The 22,245-nt window shown below is 50.3% G+C and overlaps 1 protein-coding gene across 1 annotated transcript in view; it reads right to left on the bottom strand.

The window, feature by feature from the left end:
- Window positions 1–22,245, bottom strand: part of LOC118641794 (katanin interacting protein) — a 203,788-nt gene that overhangs the window by 76,649 nt on the left and 104,894 nt on the right. The window contains exons 8-9 of the mRNA XM_036279354.1: window positions 18,030–18,297; window positions 11,825–11,956 (exon numbers count right to left, since the gene is read on the bottom strand). Coding sequence (XP_036135247.1) covers window positions 11,825–11,956; window positions 18,030–18,297 — 400 coding nt within the window. The remainder of the gene's footprint in view (window positions 1–11,824; window positions 11,957–18,029; window positions 18,298–22,245) is intronic.

Below are 22,245 nucleotides of genomic sequence, written 5' to 3'. Positions count from 1 at the left end.
CTGTCAAATAAACAAATGGCAATGGCCAACACAACAATAGCTGTCCAGTGTAAATGAATCAAAAGTATACCCTTTTTTCGGTCAGATTGGCAAAAAATATATTCTTTGGCGTGCCGCAGAATTTAGTAATTAGTTTATGTGGGCCACGAGATGAAAAGGTTGAAAATCTGTGCCCCAGATGATTCTATAAATAAGGGACTAAGATCCTGTGTATAGCTAAACAAATGCGCAGCACTCCGACGCTGGGGGAGGGGCAGAACCTCCCTCCTTCCGCCTTGGTGGAAAGCTGGGCAGTCCCAGAGATTCCTGAGTTCCCTCTCCATTTCCAGCACAGAGCACTTACGAAGTCAGTCTAAGAAGAGCTGGGTGGGGACCATGGCCTTTTTACTGCCATCAGTGGTCTGGGGCTGGGGTGGAGGTGACCACCTGTCTTTGGCCACTGCAACCCTGTGCTCGCCTCTTCTTAGACATGGAGGAAGGACAGTGAGGAAGGTTTTTCTTGCAGGGGGCCAGCTGTGTCTGCACGAACCCTCTGCCCCAAGCGTCCTTCATTTGGGAGGGAGAGCTCCTCCGGCAACAGGACCATTGGGTACTGCCTGTGCCCTGAGAGTCATATTATGCTAAGGAGATGCTTTCAAAAATCAAATCACCCTTTCTCCGAGTGAAGGTGAACTCCGCAGCCCCGCTCCCCCCCGTGGCTTCCAGAAATGTCTGCACACAGTGCCACGTCCCCTGGAATGACATTTCTGTGAACCGGCTTGTTTGCTGTGCGAGCTTCACAACACAAGGTGACAACACTTCAACTCTTTCTGAAGCTGTCGCTGCTCGCTCGCGTGAGCCATTTCTGCAGTGGCCTGAACACGCAGGGGCGAGGGGATTTTATTCTTGCCCCAGATCTAGAGAGTGTATATTTATTCACATAATAAATTGTGCCACCCGCAAAAGCCAAATTGCACATTTTAATTTATCCCAAATGGCTCTTTTCTGGTTGAAAACCATCCCTCTTCTATTCACATCTCTTTCCCTTCGCTTCACCGGGCCTTGGCTTTCATCCCTCTTGCGAGAAACAAAGAGCGTATCATTCCGGAGATTTACCATGAATACAACACATGTCGCCAAGAAGACAGGAGGACACAGGGCTGCTGGTCAGCTCACCAGCCAGGTGACTTGTTCCCGGCCACCAGCCGGAACTCAAAAGGCTCAAATTCAGCGTCTCAGCCAAATGACCCCTTACCACACGCCAGGGGCCTTTGAGGTCACCTGGGAGTCCACTGACACGGCAAATATTAAACCCGAGAACAAGGATGTAGCAGAGATCACAAGCCAGCAAGCAGCCCACAGGCCAAAACCAGCCTGCAGATTTGTCTTGTGTGACTTTAACATGGTTTTTGCTTGTTGGTTTTAATTGGAAATAGATGCCAGTCTTTTTTTTTTTTTAAGAGAAAATTATGATTCCTGGTATCTCTTGAAAAATCATATGATCTAGCAACCCTTGACTGGAATTCCCCTGTGATCACCACAGGCTGGAGCTGGGCAGCAGCACCCCCTTCAGAGGGGCATACGCCTGTTTCTACAATGCACCCCCAAATCCCTGTTGTCTGTCAGCCTGGACCCTGTATGGGATTTTGTGTGGCAAAGGTCCAGGGAAACAGCTGACTTGGTCCTGTTTTGTCTTGAGATGCCATGTTCTCCTCTAAAGTCAGCTGGGAGGCGGGAAGGAGGCTGTGCCCTGGGACGGTGGCCCATCACTGCCTGCGCACTGAGTCCCGCGTACTCCAGGGCCTCCCCCCACTTCGAGATGGCTCAGCCTATCAGACAATGTGCCTCCCATGCTGGGAGAGACTGAGACAGTGGCCACACACACGCCTCGCCCTCTGACCTGTGCCGCTTTGCACTGGGATGGCGCAGCATCTCCCCCAGGAGGTGGAGTCAAGTTCTCTAGCTGGGCTTGGCCTGATGACTTCTTTGCCAACTTCCACTGGCAAATATGACCAAGCAGAGTCTTTAAAAAGCACTTACATGCTCGAGCGTGTCCTCTCTTGCTGTCCCAAGACTATGACATACTGGATAATGAAACTATGTGCAGCAGAGACAAGTCATCCCAGCTGAGGTCCTGGGGCCAGTTGGCTGCCAGACACGTGAGTGAGGCCACCTGAGACCATCCAGCCCAGCCACCCACTAGCTCACTTCAGAACCATCCAGCCCACCTGCAGACTCCTGAGCAATAATAAAAGGGTTGATGTTTTAAGCCACTGCATTTTGGGATAGACTGTTAAGCGGCAATAAATAGCTGATACACACAGCTTGGAAAGGCCTGTTCTCGCTCCTACAGCTTCTTTTGGAGCTTCTCCATGGGCAGGTACTGTCTGCTGCTGTCTCTTCTCCAGCTCAGGGACACACATGACTTTCAAGGAAGGAAATCAGGGCTCCCCCTGCCACCCCAACTAAATGACTTCTACTGTTCTCTTTGGATATTCTAGTCCTCTGCTCCATACCCTGCCTCTGAAGAATTTGTAGCAAAATGTCATGTGTGGTTACATTTAATATGAAACCAACAGCAGTTGCTTTTCTTTCCAGCAACACTGGCCTTCACAGCACCCAGGTTTTCCTTCGGGGAACCTCTCCCACCACCACTCTTCTCAGTCTACATGCTTTGGATTGGTCTGACCCTGCTCCTGGCCCAGCCTAGACACAGAGAGAACGTCCTCTCCCTGACCATGGAGACTGGAGAGCGGCTCAGGGGACGGGTGGTTCTTGGACTCTGCTGGAACTATTAAGGAAAGGAGCAGTCTCTTTCCCCTGGGGTTGCTAAGCCAGTAAAAGGGAGCCTGAAGCCACCTCTAGGCCATGCCTTAGGCTAGAGATGTGGTTCTCAAAATGTGGTTCCTGGGCCAAGTAACATCAGTATCACCTGGGAACTTGTTAGGAATACTTAGGCTCCACCCTAGATGCACTGAATTAGAAACTAGGGCTGGAACCCAAAAACCTGTTTTAATTTGCTATGCAAAAAAATTCTAATACACATTTAAGTTTGAAACCCACTGGACTAGAGAAAAGTAGAGCTAAGTGATAAAGATACAGCTTCCTGGTGATAATCATCTGAGCACCTGGATCCCACCATGCCTGAGGTCAAATCTATAGTCCTGGACTTTTCAATTCTATGAGCAATATATTTTTCTTTATTGCTTCAGCCAGTTTGAATTTCTGTCACTTATAATTAATAGTGATCACTGACAAATATGTTCTAAGACTCTGGACTTTGGTAGAATGGTCTTTTTGCTGCAGGTTTTCCTGATAGCAATGCTAACCACAGGCCTGTAGGGTCTTCTGATTCCCTCACATTGCAGGGTGTTCCTTATTTCTATGGTTGGCAGCTTGTCTGGGAAAAGTGGTTCAGACATATCACTTCTCTAGAGCACTCTGACAACTTGGGCAGTAAACTTTCTGCATTAAAGACTAATGTTCTTTCTCCCTCAAGAAAATGACAGGTCTCTAGAAGTTTCTTAGAAAGTTTATGGGTAGAGACTGGAGTCACACAGCACATGAGGCCTTTCCATGATCACCAGGGACAATTACAGTGACTGAGAGGAATTAAGCTCTCGTAGAGTCACATCACACACATATTTAATCGACAACAACTCAAATTTATGGCCTTGGCCAAAGAAAAAGGGTCATGGAGCCCTGGCCAGTTTGGCTCAGCGGTTGAGTGTCAGCCTGCGGACCAGAGAGTCCCGGGTTCGGTTCCTGCTAGGGGCACGTACCACACACACACACACACAAAAGGGGGTCAAGGAGAAAAATAGCTCTTTAAGGAATGCAGACAATTGGTTAAACTTCTGGTAATGGCAGACTAGTTAACCCGGACCAACCCTTCCTTGGAGCACAACTAGAAAACCTGAACTATATATTATAAAAATGTGTTTTATATATAAAAATCTCAGGGCTACAGTCTGAGAGTCAGGGTGACCGGCAAAGAGCCTGGAGTGAAGGGCACAGAAAGGTTAATAATGTGTGCAAATCCATAATACTACTGACTGTGTAAAATAATGATGATGATGATGATGATGATGATGACACCATCTAGTGAGGTTTACAATCTAGAGAGAATTAAAATGCATGGCAATAATAGCATTTAAATTGAGAGAAGAGTAAATGGGAGTTTTAGAGATGTAAGGTCCTTCCATTGAATGAGAAGTGGTAAACTTGCTCATTTAAAGTAGACTGTAATAGGTCAAGAATGCATGTTGCAATCTCTGGTAATGACTAAAAGAACAATAAAAGAAATGTGTAACTAACAAGATAATAGAGAGGAAAAGAGGAATAATATAAAGTAATCAATTCAAAAGAGGGCAAGAAAGGAAAGAAAACGGAACATAAAACAAGCAGAACAACAACAACAACAAAAGCAAACAATGAGATAGATTTAAACTGAAATATATCAGCAATTACATTAAATGTAAATGGACTAAATGTGCCCATTAAAATGCATAGATTGTTAGAGGATAAAAATTTAAAAACCATTACATGCTGCTTACAAGAGAAAGTCTGAAAATGAAAAAGTGAGAAAAGCTACACCATGTAAACACTAACCAAAAGAACGCTGGTAGACGTTCAGGCAAAAAGTATTACTAGAGGGAAGAAGAGACAACACATGGTGATAAAAGGTTGAATTCCCCAGGAAGATATAAAAAGGGTGCTTTGTGTATGTACCCAAAGGTAGCCCCCACAAATATAAGGTAAAGCGTGGAAGCAGTCCAGACTTTGCCTGGAAGGGGGTGAGGTGCTTTGACTGTGCTGTCCTCTCAGGACGCCTCCGGTTCCTTATGCCTCTGGAGATGTCAATGTTCCAGTGCCCTCAGCATAATGCCGGGGTTTAAAAACACCCATTTTCCCTGCAACTCAGACCCGAAATAAAGGCAATGGCTTCACAAGAAGCCCTGGTTGTTTCCAGCCTGGAGGGAGATGACTTGGGCTTACTGAGAGGTGATGTGTCTGTCTGTGTGGTGGTGTCTGTACAGAGCCATATGTGCTGCACTGGATCAGCAGTGTGGGGTATTTCCCAGAGTAGCTTTGGCCATCTGTACTTTTTGTGACCTTTAGAAACTAAGCCTCATTTTACAGTGTGAAGGTGGTGACAATGATGTGGTTTTCAACTTTCCTTTCTTCAAATTTGGCTTATGCTGGAGCCAAGTATACTTAACAAATAAAGCCTGAGCCCCAAACCCATTCAAAATGAAGACTCCAGTGTGGCCGGTGTGGCTCAGAGGTTGGGCGTCAACCCATGCACCAGGTTCGATTACCGGTCAGAGCACATGCCCAGGATGTGGGCCAAATCCCCAGTGGGGGGCATGCAGGAGGTGGTCAATCGATGTTCTCTCTCATCGATGTTTCTCTCTCTCTCCTCCTCCTCCCTTCCTCTCTCTCTAAAATCAATAAAGGAAAAAAATTTTTTTAAGAAATCTTAGGGGAAAAAAAAAACAAAAAAAAAATGAAGACTCCACTTCCTCAGTGTCCTCTTTAAGGGAAGCAATGGACAAACTGCTCTAAGAACCAAGTACCAGGGACAACCAGATGGACCGAGTGATATGCGGCTTTTATTTGAATGCCTGCGTCTCTGCCATGCTGGCCAGGAAGCACCGTCACAGCGGGACCCCCTCAGGCATTCATTTGTTCATCTTATTTTTCTTCTCATGTTTTCTCTTCACCCTCATTTTCTCACACACTTGTTAAAATCTTGCACTACCTACCATCTGCAATTTGTTAGAACATGTCAGAATGTTTTGAAGAAGGCAGATTATAAATTAGTTAATTAAGCTCTACTTCTCAAAATGCTGTGCATGAAGGTGTTAAGGGTTGAACTGTGTCTCCCCCCAGAGACGCTGAAATCCTAACCCCTACTGCCTGTGACCTTATTTGGAAATGAGGTATTTGCCGATGATCGCGTTAGGATGAGGTCATTAGGGTGGGCTTTAATCCAGGGTGACTGGCATCCGTGTGAAAAGGAGAAATGTGGACACAGAGACAGACACACACAGAAGACAGTGCCACAGGAAGGGCAAGGTCATGCTGCCACAGGTTGAAGAACTACCAGAGACTAGGCGAGAGGCCATTAACAGATTCTTCCCGAGTGCCGCCAGAGGGAACATGGCCCTGATGACATCTTGATCTTGGACCTCTGGCCCCCACATCTGTGAGACGATAAAATTCTGTTGTTCAAACCAGTCACAATGCGGTCCTTAACTACAGCAGATCCTAGGAAACTAATACTGTATTCAAAATGATTTTAGTCGGTACATGGTTTAACTTTTAAAATATTTAGTTATATGTTTATATTAATGAGCATTAGAAAAAAACATAACAAATGACTCAAGCTTGTGGTTTTCAGGCGTATTGCAGGACCAAGTATGTAGTAAGCAAATGACATGTCAGCTGGCACAGGAAGGGCCCGTGGTGGAGAGGGCCGGGCCAGCCAGGGACTCTGCGGCCAGGTTCTGAGCACTGGCCTCACTGCTGCCTGGCTGTCTCTGGGTCTCGGCTTCCTCTGAGCAACGGTGCTGACAATAGCGGTACCTATAGCACAGGTTGTTTGGGTAATTAAACGCAAGATCGCATTTGCATATACGCAACACAGCCTGGGAGCTGGCTTGGTGCTTTATAAATGCTGGCTTTTCATTCTGCTTCTCAGATATGCAAAATCCAGTGATAGTAACATGCCCATGAAGGAGGGACGTCCCCATGAGCCCAGCAGGATGGCCGGCCACCACCATGCTGCTCCCACTTACCCTAGGTTCCATTTCCTTTTAACGTGTTTTGGAGGAACTTTCTGAAAAGCCATTTTTATTTTTCACACAGTGAACAGACTGGCGCCTTGTCAACCTGAGCAGTGGTCAGCGGAGCCAGTCCAGGTGCAGAAGAAACAACGACACATGGGATTGCCACGCTCGCTCTCCACTCGCCGCCAGAGCTCCCAGGCCTACAGCTTGTCCCAGGGCCCCGTCTCCTCTCTCCTTCCGCTTCCCAGCTCCTTATCTGACCAAACTGACAGATCCAAATCACTAGACATGTTACATCTTCCTCTTCACCCCCACAGACAATGTCTCCGTTACCTATTTACAAACACGACAGCTCTTTAAAGCCATTAGCTACTGTGACCTTGACATGCCCTTGTCAACATGGCATTCTGACAGTGATTCCCTTCCCACCTCTACCTTCCTCGGGCCCCTTCAGGCCTCGTACTAGGCCCTGGCTTTTGCCAAGGAGTCTCCAGGAGCCAGGTGGGTCCTCACTCAACCCATTGGATCCTGGCTCTTCGTGGTGGTGGGTGAGAGTTCCCTCCGGGACCTGCTGGCCAGTTCGCCTGCAGTTCCCGCTCACCCCAGCAGAGGCAGCACACAAACCAGGGCCTCGGCCTGCCTGCAGGGGGCTTAGCACTTCGCAGCTTGTCCACCCAGACCCAGCTCCAGTGGCTTGAGTCTCCTCTGCTTGTGGCACGCATTTAGAACTCACTCCAGGCAAATGACAAGCCAGGGCCCCATCACTGCCAAGTCTTGGCTCTCCCACCCCATCACGGCAGGCTCCCCAGTGCCCAGGTTCTTGCCAAGCCCAGCTTGTTCAGGATACAATTTCATAACTAGTCTCATGCTGACAGAGGACTCCTCAGCAAGTCCCATTCCTGTCCGGAATCCAGCCACGGGTCACACTCAGAGGCTAGGCCACCATCCTCTCCATCCTGCAGTGGTCTCTTCCTTAGTCACTCCATTTTCACCCTGGCTCCTGACAGGCTACTTCGTGTGGCAGCCGGAGGGATCTTGTTGCAATGTAAACCAGGTCATGGCAGCCCCATCTGTAAAGCCACAGTGGTCTGCCTGGCACCGAGTCCTTCTCCTGGTCTTATTGTGTGCTCTAGCCCCTGTCCACCTCTGTGACCTCATCTCAGCCACCCTCCCCTCACACCCTATGCTCCAACCTCCAGCCTTCTTTCTGATTCTTGAGCTGAGTGGTTCTTTCCTACCTCAGGGCCTTTGCACAGATTTCCCCCTCTACAAAGGGCTAGTCCTTGACGTAATTCTGGTCAAGTTTTCCCTCCTCAGAGGCCTCTGCTAACCACACTGCCCAGCCATCACCTAGTTGCTATCTTTGTAGTAATTGTCAGCACCCCACCTTTGGGTTTGTTTTCCATCCCTGCCCACTAAAACATAAACCACAGCAGGGACAATGTGGTTCAATGGATCACCAGGGCCTGGACTAGGGCTGGCACATGGTAGGTGCTCAATACACAGGTTTCTGGTGAAGTCAAAGACAATGATGACCTATTGCCAACCCCAAGCAGGACTGGACTGGACAGGAGCATGCCCGACCCTGCAGCCCCAGGCCTGGGCCCTGTGGCCCAGCCACACTTGCTGGCCCTGCCCACGCGCAAGACGCATTCCCAGGGCACTTGCTACCAGCCCATTGCTACGACTCCCCCGCCCAGGGCTCCGTGTGCTGAGCTGAAAGCCTGCAGTGTAACACTGCTGGAGTCACAGTTAAGCTTGCCAGGACCTATATACCCTGGCACCCTCAAAGCCACCTGTGGCCAGCCGGCCCCAGGGGAAGCAGCCTGAAAGAGTTAGTCAGAACATGGGGCTTGGAGCCTGGGTGTGAATCCTGGCTCTGCTGTCCTGTCCATTACTCTAGGCAAGTAACTCTCATGCTCTCAGCCCTGGTGCCCTCATCCGTGAAATCGTGAAATGGGAGAATGGGCAACTGTATCCATAAGGACGTTCTGAGGGTTTGTTGCCTGTCACCCACTCCCTCTGCCTCTGGTGACAGCACCCGTGGCTCCTTACAGAGCTCCCCTGACCTAAGCCAGGCAATGCGAAGCAGCTCCAAGGCTCTGCTGACAGCTGTGAGGCAGGACCAGCTGCCAGCTGGCCCTGCCCGAGCACTGGCTCTGAGCCAGGTGCACCTCCAGGCAGTCTATCCATCCAGCACTTCGGGCCCACAGCAACCCTCGGTGGATGGGAGAATGTGACCAGAGAGGTTAAGGAACCTGCCCAAGGTCTCCAAGCTAGGAGAGGTGGAAGGGCAGGATTTGCACCAGGTGCTCAGGCTGCAGTCTGCCCGGCTAGTTTTCCACCAGGGCTGCTGGGCAGTAAGCCCAGGGCTGCTTGGCCATCGTACACCCCCTCCATGAGCCTGTCTAGGATGAAGGGCACAGAGAAGAATGCAGAGCGGAGAGGTGGAGAAGGGAGACTGCTGGCAGTTCAATCACCTGGATCTGGCAATGCCTAAGCATCCCACGTCAGGGCCTTTCAGTTCTGCAGGCTGACAGTCTGCTTAGAGTAACCACTCTTCATCACCTGCCATCTAAGATGACCTGCCTTGCATTATACATCTTTGCCCCCAGCTGGGTTTTGGGTTGTGATAAGGGTCAATCAGAGAATGCCTGGTGCTGCCCTGCCCCCAGCCCCTCAGCCTGCGCTCAGAGCCAGAGTGCTGGAGAGTCAACACCCAGAAACAGCCTGCAACCCACCATGAGCCCAGTGCCCTCACCCCCAGGGTGGGGAGTGGTGGCAAACGTTGGCCTTGTGCCCCGTGCTGCCCCTAGAACTCCCCGGCCAGCTGGTACTCCACTTGCCTAGTGAACTGGCTCCTTCCCTTTCCTGTCCCCTACCAGGAACCACCTCCCAAATACACTACTTGTTCTCGAATCCCTGTCTCAGAGTCTGCTTCTGGGGAAATCCAAACCAAGACAACATTTGCACAGCATGAAGCAGATGCTCACGAGTCAGCGGCAGCTACTGTTATTCCCTCCCTCCTCCATCTGCCCGAGCTGCTGGGAAAGCTCCAGCCCCAGGCCCGGCCGCACGCACTGGTCCAGATCTCCAGGCTGTGAGTGTAGGGGAGGGCTGGTTCCCACCGCCAGGTCCCGTGGTCCCTTGGCCTGTCCCTGCAGGAAACTGTCCCTCCAGCTCCTCAGTAAACACGGATGAAAGGCCACGGCCACAGAGGCCAGGACCTCAGGCTCAGCTTGTCTAACTAAGGCTGGCTGGTTGGGGCTGGATTTTGCCCAGGGCACTCCAGCGTCCCAAATCCTTGCGACACCAGGATGCCTTGAGCTCTTTGTGATCCTTTGGGTCGTAGAAACCAGAAGTGAGTGACTCCCACCCCACCCGGAGCCACTCTATCCTCTGGATTCGACCCAGGGCACCAGGCTGCCAGGACTTCTCTGCAGCCTCCGGTGTGTGCAGTCTGCGTTAGGGACACGGCCGTGAAGTCACTCCGCCAGGGCTGCAGGCCTGCACCTGCCACTGTCCAGCTGTGTGAAGCACCTGCTCTGCGCCTCGGTTCCTCATCTGTGAAATGGGACAATCACAGCACCCCCGTGAAGGCTGCTCATGGGCTGTAATTTACTCACATATGATATACCCAAGCGCTCACAGTGGTGGCTGGGTCCCAGGTGGCACTCAGTGTAACCTTTCATTTCATTAGATCAGCACACTGACTCTTCAACATAAACTCTTTTGTACCTTTAGAATCAGTACCATTTGCATGTATTATTACCCACATAAAGTAAACAAACTAACTAAAAAGTAAAAACAAAAATAAAGTAAAAATTACAACCACACCTCAGTCATAGAACAAGAAAGTAGATGTGATGGTCATGTGTTCACTGGGCTGGGCCACAGGGAGCCCAGACATTTGGTGAAACATTACTCTGGGTGTTTCTGAGAGGGTTTATTTATTTATTTTTGTTAATCCTCACCCAAGGACATTTTTCCATTGATTTTTTTAGATAGAGTAGAAAGGAGGGAGGGAAAGAGGGAGAGAGAGGGAGGAAGAGATGGAGAGAGAGAGAGAGAGAGAGAGAGAGAGAGAGAGAGAGAGAGAGAGAAAGAGAAACATCGATGTGAGAGACACACATGGATTGGTTGCCTCTCATATGACCCAGACCCCAACCAGGGCCAGGTATTGAACCTGCAACCCAGGTACATGCCCTTGACCGGGAATCAGACTCGTGATCCTTTGGTCCATAGGTTGATGCTCTAACCACTAAGCCAAACTGACCAGGGCTGAGAGAATGTTTTTATTTTTATTTTTTAATTTTATTTTTTTAATCTTCACCAGAGGATATTTTTTCTATTTATCTTCAGATAGAGTGGGAGGGAGAGGGAGGGAGAGAAAGGGAGAGAGAGAGAAAGATCGATGTGAGAGGGACACATTAACTGGCTGCCTCCTGCATGACCCCAACCAGGGCCAGGGACAAACCTCAACCAAGGTACATGCCCCTGGCCAGAATCGAACCCATGACTCATTCATCCGTGGGCCGTCGCTCTACTGCTGAGCCAAACTGGCCAGGGCCTGAGAGAATGCTTTTAGATGAGATTAACAATCTGCTTTATTGGTAGAATAAAGCAGATTGCCTCCATCATGTGGGTGGGCCTCATCCAATCAGTTGAAGGCCCGACTAGAGCAAAAAGACCTTCCACTGCATAAGAGAGAATTCTCCAACAGCCTGCTTCACCTACAGGGCAGGTCTTCCTGTGTGATCGCCTCTGAACCAGGACATTGGTTCTTCCTGTGCCTGCAGCCTACCAATCCACCCTGCAGCGCTGACTTGCCGGCCTTCACAACTGCATGAGGCAATTCCATAACCTCTCTCTCTCTCTCTTTTGCTCTCCCTATAGGTTCTGTTTCCCTGGAGACCTTGACTAATAATACATTTGCAAAACAGCTCAGACCTTGGCAGAAAGAATAATGAAGCAAGCACCCATCCTAGCACCCTACTGAGAGTGATCCAGGCCCCGACCCAGCCCTGCTCAGGGGCCCCCAGAACTCTTACTTGAACATGGCCTCTCCTGGTCTGGGAACACAGTGGGGGGCTGGGGAGTCAGGGCTGGCTCTGGCTTGCTGGGAATGACGACCTCAGCACTGTTCTTTCGCTTAGCAGACAAATTCCTTTCCTTCTTATTACCTGTTGGAAAACAATTGTTTATGTCAAATACTGAGTGCAAGCAGAGCTGGGACATTCTGCTCAGGCATCTGTGTATTTGTTCGTTCACTTATTCATTCAACAAATACTTACTGAGCTCCTACCCCATGCCAGGAACCATGCTCGCTTGGGGTCACAGATGGGAATAACGCAGACAAAGAAACGAGTTTGCTGAGCGCTGCCATGGGCCAAGCATTGCATTTAGGCCAATAAATGAAATATCCTAGGACACACACAGGTTTTCAGATGGACACATTTATGAGTAGGGACGTCTTACAATAGATGAGGGGTTGGGTTGAACTGGCAGCACGGTACAGGAAACAACGGTGCAACCGAGGGCACTGGGGATGAAAGAATACAGGAAAGCGCATTTTCCGCCCGCGAGGACAGGCGGCTGGACGGATGAGTGCGGCCGGGACAGAAGAAGAGCCCGCAGCCGGAGGACAGGCTAGCAGGTGCGCAGTGGACAGTGAGGGGCTCGCATGGATGACAGGGTCACAGCTGGAAGGCACACGGCAGGTGAGCGGCTGGGGCCTGGGCTGGCGAGTGCAGCCGGACACTGGAGGGCCCCAGGCCCTGCTTTAGGGTCAGTGTTTCCCAAAGTGGGGCACCTGGACCCCGGGGGAATAGGAGATGATTCCAGATGCCATGTGGACAACAAGTTTTTAAGCAATTATGTGCCTGAATGTGTATGGGGAAAAAATGTAACCAGCACATCAACCCTTGATTTCATTAATATTATTGCTTGAAATAATCCTAGAATTGTGAAGAAAAGAAAGAGAAAGGAAGGAAGGGAGGAGGGGAAGGTGGTGAAGAGGGGGGAGGGAAGGAGAAAAGAAAGGTGCTGGTTTAAATAACAGCTCAAAGTTAGTACAGGTACTTGGTGCAGGCGGCAGAAACTGTGCAGGAGGCTCGCGAACAGCTCAGGGTCAGGGAAAACGGCTCCAGGGCCTCGGAGCCTGCGGAGAGTTAAGAGCGGGAGGACAGGCTCAGGACCACCAGGCAGACACCAGCCTCGTGGGCAGGGCGGCCGGGGATGAACAGAATGAAGCAAACAGCAGGGAGAAGAGTTGGGCAGAGTGTGGGAGCCCGGTGGGCTGGGGCGGAGAAGCCAGGAAGTTCCTGCTGAAGGGCAAGGTGACGTGTCCCAGCAGAGGGGATCCAGGGCCTGTGTGGCCCAAAGGAGAGGGAGTCCCAGAATCAAGGGCCCCTCAAGATTCTTGGGAGCTCGGGGCAGACGCTGGGGACATGTGTGGGGTCTGTCAGACTCACACTAACTTCTCCGCTGCCCTCTGTTGACTTTAGAGGGACACACATTTCTCTACACGTTCTGAAGTAGCTGCCCCCTATCGGCCTGACATCCAGGGCTGAGCGCAGAGGGTGAGAGAGGGCCTGCTATGTCCAACGGGACAAGGCAAAGGATAGAGGGGTGAATGACTACAGACTGGCTCCCCAAGTGCTGACTAACGTGACGGCAGCAAGAGCGACAGGCACTGGGTTAGGTCCTCGGCACACAAATATCCTGGAAGGCAGAGGCGGGCAGAGTAATGGCCCCAACGTGGCCCTAATCCCTGAACCTGTAAACACGTTAGGTTACAGAACAAAGCGGCTTAACCCTGGTAATCAGCTAATGTTAAGATGAGGAGATTATCTTGGATTATCCCAGTGGACCCAGTGTAATCACAAGGGGCCTTGGAAGTGGAAGAGGAACAGAGTTTCTGCCTGGGCTGAAGATAAACTTCTGAAGATAGTGGTGATGATGGCAGAACAGCATGAGAGTACAAATACCACAAACTGTGCTCCTAACGATGGTGAAAACGGTAGATTCTGTGTTACGTAAATGTTACCATACTCACACGCACGCATGCGCACATACACACATACGCGCGCACGCTCACACATTCACCCCCACGCACACACACATGCGTGCACACATGCGCACGCGCACACACGCACATTCACACACACGCGTGGAAGAGGGCGGTGTGACTACGGGAGGAAGACACAGAGATGCCACATCACTGCTCCAAGGTGCAAGAAGGGGCCGGCGCCAAGGACTGTGGGAACCCACGAAGCGGACAAGACCAGGGAACAGGTCCCCCCTGGAGCCTCCCGAGGGAACACAGCGCTGCTGACACCGTGATTTTAGCTGTGAGACGCACAGCAAACTTCTGGCCTGCACACGTCAGACAGTGCATTTGTACGGTTTGAAGCACCACGTTTGTGGTATGTATTACAGCAGCAATGTAAAACTAATACAGACCTTACAGAGCAAGGCTCTGTGGTCAAGTCATTTGTTCAAGGTCACAGAGCTAGGAAGTGATGGCATCAGCCTTAGACCAGGACTGCAGGGCTCGGAGCCTGCCCTTAACCCCCTATCTACGGTCCTCCTCCTCTCCGCAGGACAGTCCTGCAGAAACTATGGCCAGGAGGCCTGCCTCAGCCCTCACAGTCTATAAAGGACATTTTCTAGGGCTCCAGAGGGTCAGACTCTTGGCGAGTGGCCTGGGTCACTGCCGGCCTCATCCTGGCCCACACTCCCTGGCCCTGTTCCTGTCCTTGGGCGCACCAGCTCTTCCCTCTTTAAGCCCTGTAGGCGTGCTGTTCCCATGGCTGCCTCCTCCTCCTCCTGCGCCAGCCGAAGCGCCACCTCCTCTGAGAAGGCTTCTCTGACCATTCCAGCCTCCAGCCCTTCTCTGACCCCACCCCGACAGTGTCCTGCTTCATAATCCTCGTAACTTTCGAGGCTCTGAATCCCTCAGCCGACCCAGCCCTCTCCTTTCCCAGTCACTGGAAGAATAACTCCTGCCCTTCTCCGTGCGGCTCACTCGCTGCCTCCCACTCACCAGGCGGACAGATGGAACGGGAGAGGGGGCGGGAGCCATCGGGGCTCCACCGGCCACTCCCCCTGCTGCCAGCCACCCACCGCTCTCAGGGCACACAGCCCTCCCACAGTGATGCCGCCAGCAGTCCCGCTCTGCCAACACCTGCGGTCGGGTCTGCCCACCTCAGGGGGCAGTCCTGAATGGCCACCGGCCCAGCTCTTACCAGTTGGAAAGGCAATAATCTGCCCCCCTCCTATCAGAGTCTGTGCCTCGTTCTCATTTGTCTCACAACTTAGAAGGAAAAGCAGAGGGGTGGGGTGCCTACTGGCTCCTCAGAGCCCAGCTGTCCCTTTGTCACCATCTGGTTTATTTATTTAGCCCAGTGATTAAGAGCTCAGGCGCTGGGCTCAGCCTGCTGGAGGAGCTGGATCCCGCTCTGTGCCTGCCTAGCGGTGACCTTGGGCAAGTCATCTGACTTCTCTGTGCTTCAGTTCCCCTTTTGTAAAACAAGTACTTCCTTGGGTTGTGAGGATTGAATGAAGGACTGTATGTATAGCCCTTGGAATAGTGCTCGGTACATGTTATTAAGAACTCAACAGCCCTGGCCAGTTTGGCTCAGCGGTTAGAGCGTCGGCCTGCAGTCCGGAGAGACCCGGGTTCGGTTCCCGCTAAGGGCATGTACTTCGGTTGCAGTTTGTCCCCGGCTCTGGTTGGGTCGTGCGGGTGGCAGCCACTCGATGTGTCCCTTTCACGTCGATGTTTCTCTCTCTCTCTCTCTTCCTCTCTCTCCCTCCTGCTCTATCTGAATAAAACATGGAAAAAATGTCCTCGGGTGAGGATAAAAAAAGAAAAAAAGAACACAACAATAAGGCAATTGTTATTATTTATGTGTTTATACACTTACTGTGTGCTTCCCCTGCTAGGATGAAAAGCTGCAGCAAAAGGGGCGGGGCCTGGTGTCCCAGCACCTTGTACGGGGCACGGGCATGCCCAGTGAATGAATGAGCGAAGGGATGAACAGCCCAGAACCACGCACATCTTCCCAGGGTCCTGCTGACCGGTCTGGAGTAAATGCTTAGGATTAGTTCAGAACCCCAGGCTCACGCTGGGTCTGGAGAGACCTGACAACAGGCCCCTGGGGCTCCCTCCTGCTCCTCTCAGTGGGCATCTGGCTCCTGCTGGGCTAAAGAAGAGGCTGCTGATGAAAGGGGGCAGATGAGGGTGGCAGGAGGCAGCGTGCCACCCTCTGTGCGCTCACAGGTCAGACAGCACCGTGGCCAATGCGGGGCCTGCCAATTGAATTGCTAAAAACTGTAAAATGTCAAGAAAGTTCTCTCTTGTCCTATGCTCCCTCTCAAACTGTGCCTGGAGTCCAACTGTTCTCCCTCTGTGGCCTCGTCCTTCACACCTGGAAGGGATTTTCATGCCTCCCGTTTGGGGTGAGGGTGGGGGGGCTTGGTCACCCTCCTGACAGCCCTCCCCTTCCCTCCCCACCTCCCCACTGCAACATACACCTGGGGGTGTCACACGGAAGCATATCACCATTGCCTCTACCACCAGACACTTCAGGTGGGCCCCGCCCCACCACTGTCTGGACAGGCTTCCTGGGCAGGTGAGTGCCGCAGCTGGGGGCAGTCGAGGGGAGGAGCTGGCCTGTGCCCTGACGACACCATGGGAGCAGAGGAGGCCCCAAGGGCAAGCGTGCTGGGGTGCAGAGACAGCTAAGTGTCGAGAGGGAAACAGGGAGCCAGGTTTCAGGGTTCGGCGTGGAAAGGAGAGGAAATGTGGTGATTCGGGCAGAGGGAACCACCCAGGCAAGGGTTGGAGGTGAGAGACGACATGTGTGAGGGACACAAGAGCATGTCTGAGGGACAAAGGTTCTCTCTGGCAACATCAACCATTGGGTGTCACTGCCTGTTATTATTTCCCCCCAAAACTCCTACGATCAAGTCCTAACACCTAATACCTCAGAACGTGACTGTGTTTGGAGACAGGGTCTCTAAAAAGGTAATTAAGGTGAAACAAGTCAGTCATGGTGGGCATGGATACATCTGACCGGTGTCCTTATTAGAAGAGGAAATTAAACAGACACACAGAGGGAAAACCATATGAAGACACAGCCAGAAGACAAACATGCCCGAGCCAGGAGAGCACATTTCAGAAGAAACCCACCCTGCCCACACCCTGATCCTGGCTCCGAGCCTCCAGAACCGGGAGAAGATACATTCCCGTGGCTGTTTCAGCCGCCCTGGCCTGGGGTCCACATGGACGGACACACTCAGCGCCCGAGTCACACGTTCCCTCCTTTCTCTTCCTTAGGTTCACTCACGCTGCCCACCTGGTGGGTCTTGAAATCGGATCCAAAAAGTAGGGCACACCCAGCAGGAGCAGCAGAGGCGCAGGAGCTCGGCCGGGAGAACGAGGACACGGCAGCGGCCCTCCCCACGCCCACCAGCTGATTTTCACTCTACTTTCCAGGGTCTTTTCTGGAAGACCGCGGGTGGGCAGCTGCGGCTCCTGCCTGCCCAGCAGGCTTTGTCTGAAGACTCGCCTGGATTTTCCTTTGGAGACCATTGTCATTCATGCTGTTTGGGTGGTGATGGCCACATCTGGGTCTGGACCTGGCCAATCGGAGCCACAGTGACTAGTTCAGAGATGTGACCCAGGGTGGGTTTAAAACCCAGAGTTGGGACTTTTGCTGGAGATTTTAAGAAGAAAAATCCACTTTCTGATGGAGTTGCGAAGCCAATGTCTCACTTCTGTGGATGCAGAGCGCCTGCCTGAGCATGGCACCCAGACAGGCAAGAAGGCAGAGGCAGAGGGAGGAAGGGGAGGGGAGCAGAAGAGAATGAACAGAGAAGGGAAAGGCAGGGGAGAGGAGGGGAGAGGAGGGGAGAGGAGAGCGAGCAAGGAGTCCTGCTAAGCTCTGGACTCCTCAGTTATCTAAGCCAATACGTAGTCCCTTCTGCTTAGGCCAGTTGGTGTGTGGATGCTGCTAAATACCCACAACACGCAGGACAGCCCCACAACTGCCAGACATGCACCTGGAACTTCAGGGTTCCTTGGAGGCCTCTGCCTCTTGCAGTCAGCAGGGACCTAACTGATACACCTCCCTGGCCTGTAAGATGGTCTTCCTGAAGCTGAATTCAGAGGATGGCTGCAAACTTAAGTCCCGCTCTTAGATCCAGAGACACCAAAGGCAAAGAAATGCCACATAAGGCAGAGCTTACTTTTGGAAGTTGGGTTAAATTCCAGCACCACGAGGGTGTCAGGGCCCTGTGGAAGGGGTCCTTTTGTCTGCTGGTCCTCAGGAGCGTCCTTCTGCACTGACTCTCCCCTGGAAAGAGGGGGGTCATGTCTGGGATAGCCCACCAGTGCCTCGTCCTCAGGCTCGGGCTCAGAGACTACATCTTCTTCAATGGAGTCATACTCGTCACTGGAACAATCCTCTTCTTTCCTTTGTAGATTTACACTACGCTCTAGGCTTTTTCTTAGCTCCTGCCAAAAGTCAAGGAAAGTGACAGATGAAATACATTACTTTGATAAAAACTCATTTGAAATAGGTCATTGGAACCAAAGAACTATTCCCACCAAACCAACATTTACCCAAATCATCTCAATCCCTGTGCCGTCACCACTTTGAAGATGAGAAAACAAAGGGCAGGGACAAACGAGTAACTCTCGGAACAGAACAGTGTCTGCAGCAGGGACAAACGAGTAACTCTCGGAACAGAACGGTGTCTGCAGTACTAATTGCGCTGTTCACATGCCCGGGATGCCATGAAGAGTGTGTGTGTGCACACGCATGTGTGTGCACGTGTGTGAGAGATGTTTGGGTTGGGGCTTGTTAAAACAGATTGTGGGGGTCCCACCCGCAGTTTCTGATTCAGTGAATTGTGGATGGAGCCCAAGAGTTTGCATTTCTAACAAGGTGATGATGATGCTCTGGTCCAGGGCCATACTTTGAATATGAAATCCCAAAGGCCTCCAGATGGTCCTGAAATTCCAGATGGTAAATGTCTGGTAGACAGTTGTGGGGGGCTGTCCTGTGCACTGAAGGATGTTTAGAATGTCAAAATATTTAGCACTTAACTATTACTGCTTGACAGCTTTTCATGTGATTTGTCTCCATAAGACTGCAGATTTACAATCTTAAGGCCAAGAATTAAGATAAGAGTGACCAGAAAATGTATCACCAAAGCCAAGACACTTTCGAGAAAGAACACGACTACATTTACACTGGGACAAAAAGTGTGACATGGACTATTTGGGCACACCGGTACGTTTGGCCATCCTAGCTTTACTGCCCCTGTAGCCCTCATAGCATCTAACATACTTATGAGAAAAGGAGAAGCAATGAATAAAGGTTTGGTGGTTGACCAGTAAACTTAATAGCTGTGTGGTAGGCTGAATGACTCCCCAAAGATGTCCAAGTCCTAATCCCTGGGCCCTATAATTCAGTGAGGGCTCCTGAAGACGTGAGAAGCACTGATTAGAAAACTTGGATAATTTGAGAGAAATCATCCTCAACAGACCAATGACAAGCGTGGACATTAAAGGTGCTGCTGGCGAGGAAATGAGGATCATGCTATTGGAAACTAGAGGAGAGAGTGTCTTATAAAATGGCAAAATTGTAGCTGAATTGTGTCCTACAATTTATGTGGCAAGTAACACTGTAATGACGGACTTGGATATTTAGCCAAAGAGATTTCCAAGCAAAGTGTTGAAGATGGAGCCTGATTTCTTCTTGCTGCTTAGAAAAAAAAAAAAAGTGAGTGGAAAGAGACAGACTGAGGAGGAAACCTGTTAAGTAAAAAGTAACTGGGATCTGCCCTGGCCAGTTTGGCTCAGCGGTTAGAGCATCGGCCTGCGGTCCAGAGAGACCCGGGTTCGGTTCCCGCTAAGGGCACGTACTTCGGTTGCAGTTTGTCCCCGGCCCTGGTTGGTCCTGCGGGTGGCAGCCACTCGATGTGTCCCTTCACGTCGATGTTTCTCTCTCTCTCTCTCCTTCCTCTCTCTCCCTCCCACTCTATCTGTACAAAAAATGGAAAAATATCCTCGGGTGAGGATAAAAAAAAAAAAGTAACTGGGATCTGATGATTTGGAAAACTCTCAGTCTATCTAGGTTGCAAAAGACATTATATTAGAGGATTCCCTGTCAGAAAGCATGCTCTGGAGGGAAATCCAAGGGCGTGACTAGACAGCCTTTTGCTAGTATTGCAGAGGATCCAAAGTCTAGAGCATCCAATCTCACTGAGGGATCTTTGAAGAGATTAGACATATGGTTCACGGATCCTCATGGACATCTAAGCAGGAACCAGGAATAGAGATGGGATTATCCAGCAAAGACTTGTAGAGGAATCTCTTGTCTAATGGAATAAATTCTAGAGACATACATAGGAGACCCACAAGGTTTCTGAGAATGTCATACCGGCAGAAACACTTCCAGCTAGAACTGAATGAGAGAGAGAAAGGAGAAAATAAAAGAAGGTTGTCAGACTCCCGAAATTCTACAGGCAGGAAACAGGTTGATAAAATCACTTAGCTGCAAGCACAATGTACCCTTCGTGAGAGAAAAAGATGACTTTAAGAGTGGAGCCATGGGCCCAGAGGGTGGAGCCCTCAACCACAGGAATTATTCTTGGGCCTTGGAACCTAATAGAGTTGGCCCAGTGGATTTAAAAATTGCTTGGCTTTGGTGACACCCTTTCTCCTTTCATTTTCTCCCTATTGTAGTGGGAATTTCTATAACTGCTTTCCTATGCCTGACCTATCACTGTATTTAGGAGCAGATAACTGGCTTTCTAGTGTCACAAATACACAGATGGATAGAAACTCTGCCCTGATTTGGGTTATATCCAGAGTCTCACCCATGCTTAATTTAGATGATAAGGATGATAAAATTTGGGAACTTCAAGCAGATGAGACTTAGACATATTTTGGACTTGAATTGATACTGTAGTGGGTTGAGACTTCTGAAAAACCTGAGATGAGATTAATGTATATTGTATGTGGGATGGAAATAAATCCTTGGGGGCCAGAGGGCAGACTGTGGTAGGCTGAATAAATGGTCTCCAAATATGTCCACGTTCTAATTCCTGGGATCTGTGAATGTCACTTTACATGGTAAAGGGACTCTGCAGACGTAACTAAATTAAGGATCTTGAAATGGGGAAGCCTGCCCTGGATTATCCAGAGGGATCTAACATAATCACAAAAGTCTTTGTGAAAGAGAGGCAGGAGGATTAACATCAGGAAGAAAAGATATAGGATGGACACAGAGGTCAGGGAGGAGAAAAGATGTTACACTGCTGGCCTTGGAAGAGAAAAGGGATTCTCCTCTAGAGCTTCCAAAAGGAACACAGGTCTGCTGACATCTTGATTTTAGACCAGTAAATTTGGATTTCTGACCTCCAGAACTGTAAGAAAAGCCACTAAGTTGGTGGTAAATTGTGACAACAGCAATAGGAAACTAACAGAGCTGTCTCTTTTACACCCTCTCCCTTCCATCCTGCCCAACACCAAATATCCATGGTATTTATATTGAGCAAACAGAACAGTGCCTGGCATATAGTAGGTGCTTAACAAATATTTTCTAAATGACTATTTTATGTCAGTGACTGGGGTGGCTGTAAGAAGGGGTGGAGAGCACCCACATGCCATGGAGGTGGCATTGTGATGTGACCCTTAACAAGTTACTTAACTCCTCCACGCTGCATCTTAACATCTATAAAAATGGATTAACAAATCCCTGCTTCACAGAAGCTTTATTAAAGTAGTGGCCTGACCTGGGAAAGATTGTGCCCCCCAGAGGGCATATGACAATGACTGGAGATGTTTTTGGTCATAATGGGAAATGGGGTGTTGTGGCTTCTAGCAGGTAGAGGCTAGAGATGCTGCTAAACATCCCAGAATGTACGGGACAGTCCCCCACAACAAAGACGTATCTGGTCAAATGTCAGTAGTGGTGAGGTTGAAAACCCCTGTACGTGTTAAAGTGAGCACGTATTCATCAATGGCATTTAAAAAGATAATAACAAGGTCTTCTAGTTGAGGGTATTGAGGCAGGTGGTCCATGCAACCTTCACTGCAGCTAGAATGAGGTCATGGCTCATGTCTTCGGTCTGACTGTGTGGCAGTTGGAGGTCAATGGATTCCCTGTTCCTCTGCACGGAAACGTGATGTTTGATAGCAGTTTCAGTGATTGTGAAACTAGTATCCTTTACAGAGGAATAATGCTTTGTACTTTATAAAACATTTTCAACTCATTCTTTCATTTGATCCTCACAGTAACCTGCAAGATCGGTCGGTGGAGCAAAACCCTGTGCTAACTCGAACTCCTGCTAAAACAGGATGGGCAGTCGGCTCCTGTTCTTGGCCCAGACCCCAATCTCAAACGGGGTCAGCTTCAGTTGTATGTTCTGCAGGGAAGGAGGCAAGACTAGA

Source organism: Molossus molossus, unplaced genomic scaffold, assembly GCF_014108415.1.
Source record: "Molossus molossus isolate mMolMol1 unplaced genomic scaffold, mMolMol1.p scaffold_m16_p_3, whole genome shotgun sequence".
Lineage (NCBI taxonomy): Eukaryota > Metazoa > Chordata > Mammalia > Chiroptera > Molossidae > Molossus > Molossus molossus.
Note: the sequence above shows the minus strand (reverse complement) of the source record. Positions and strands in the feature narration are given on the sequence as shown.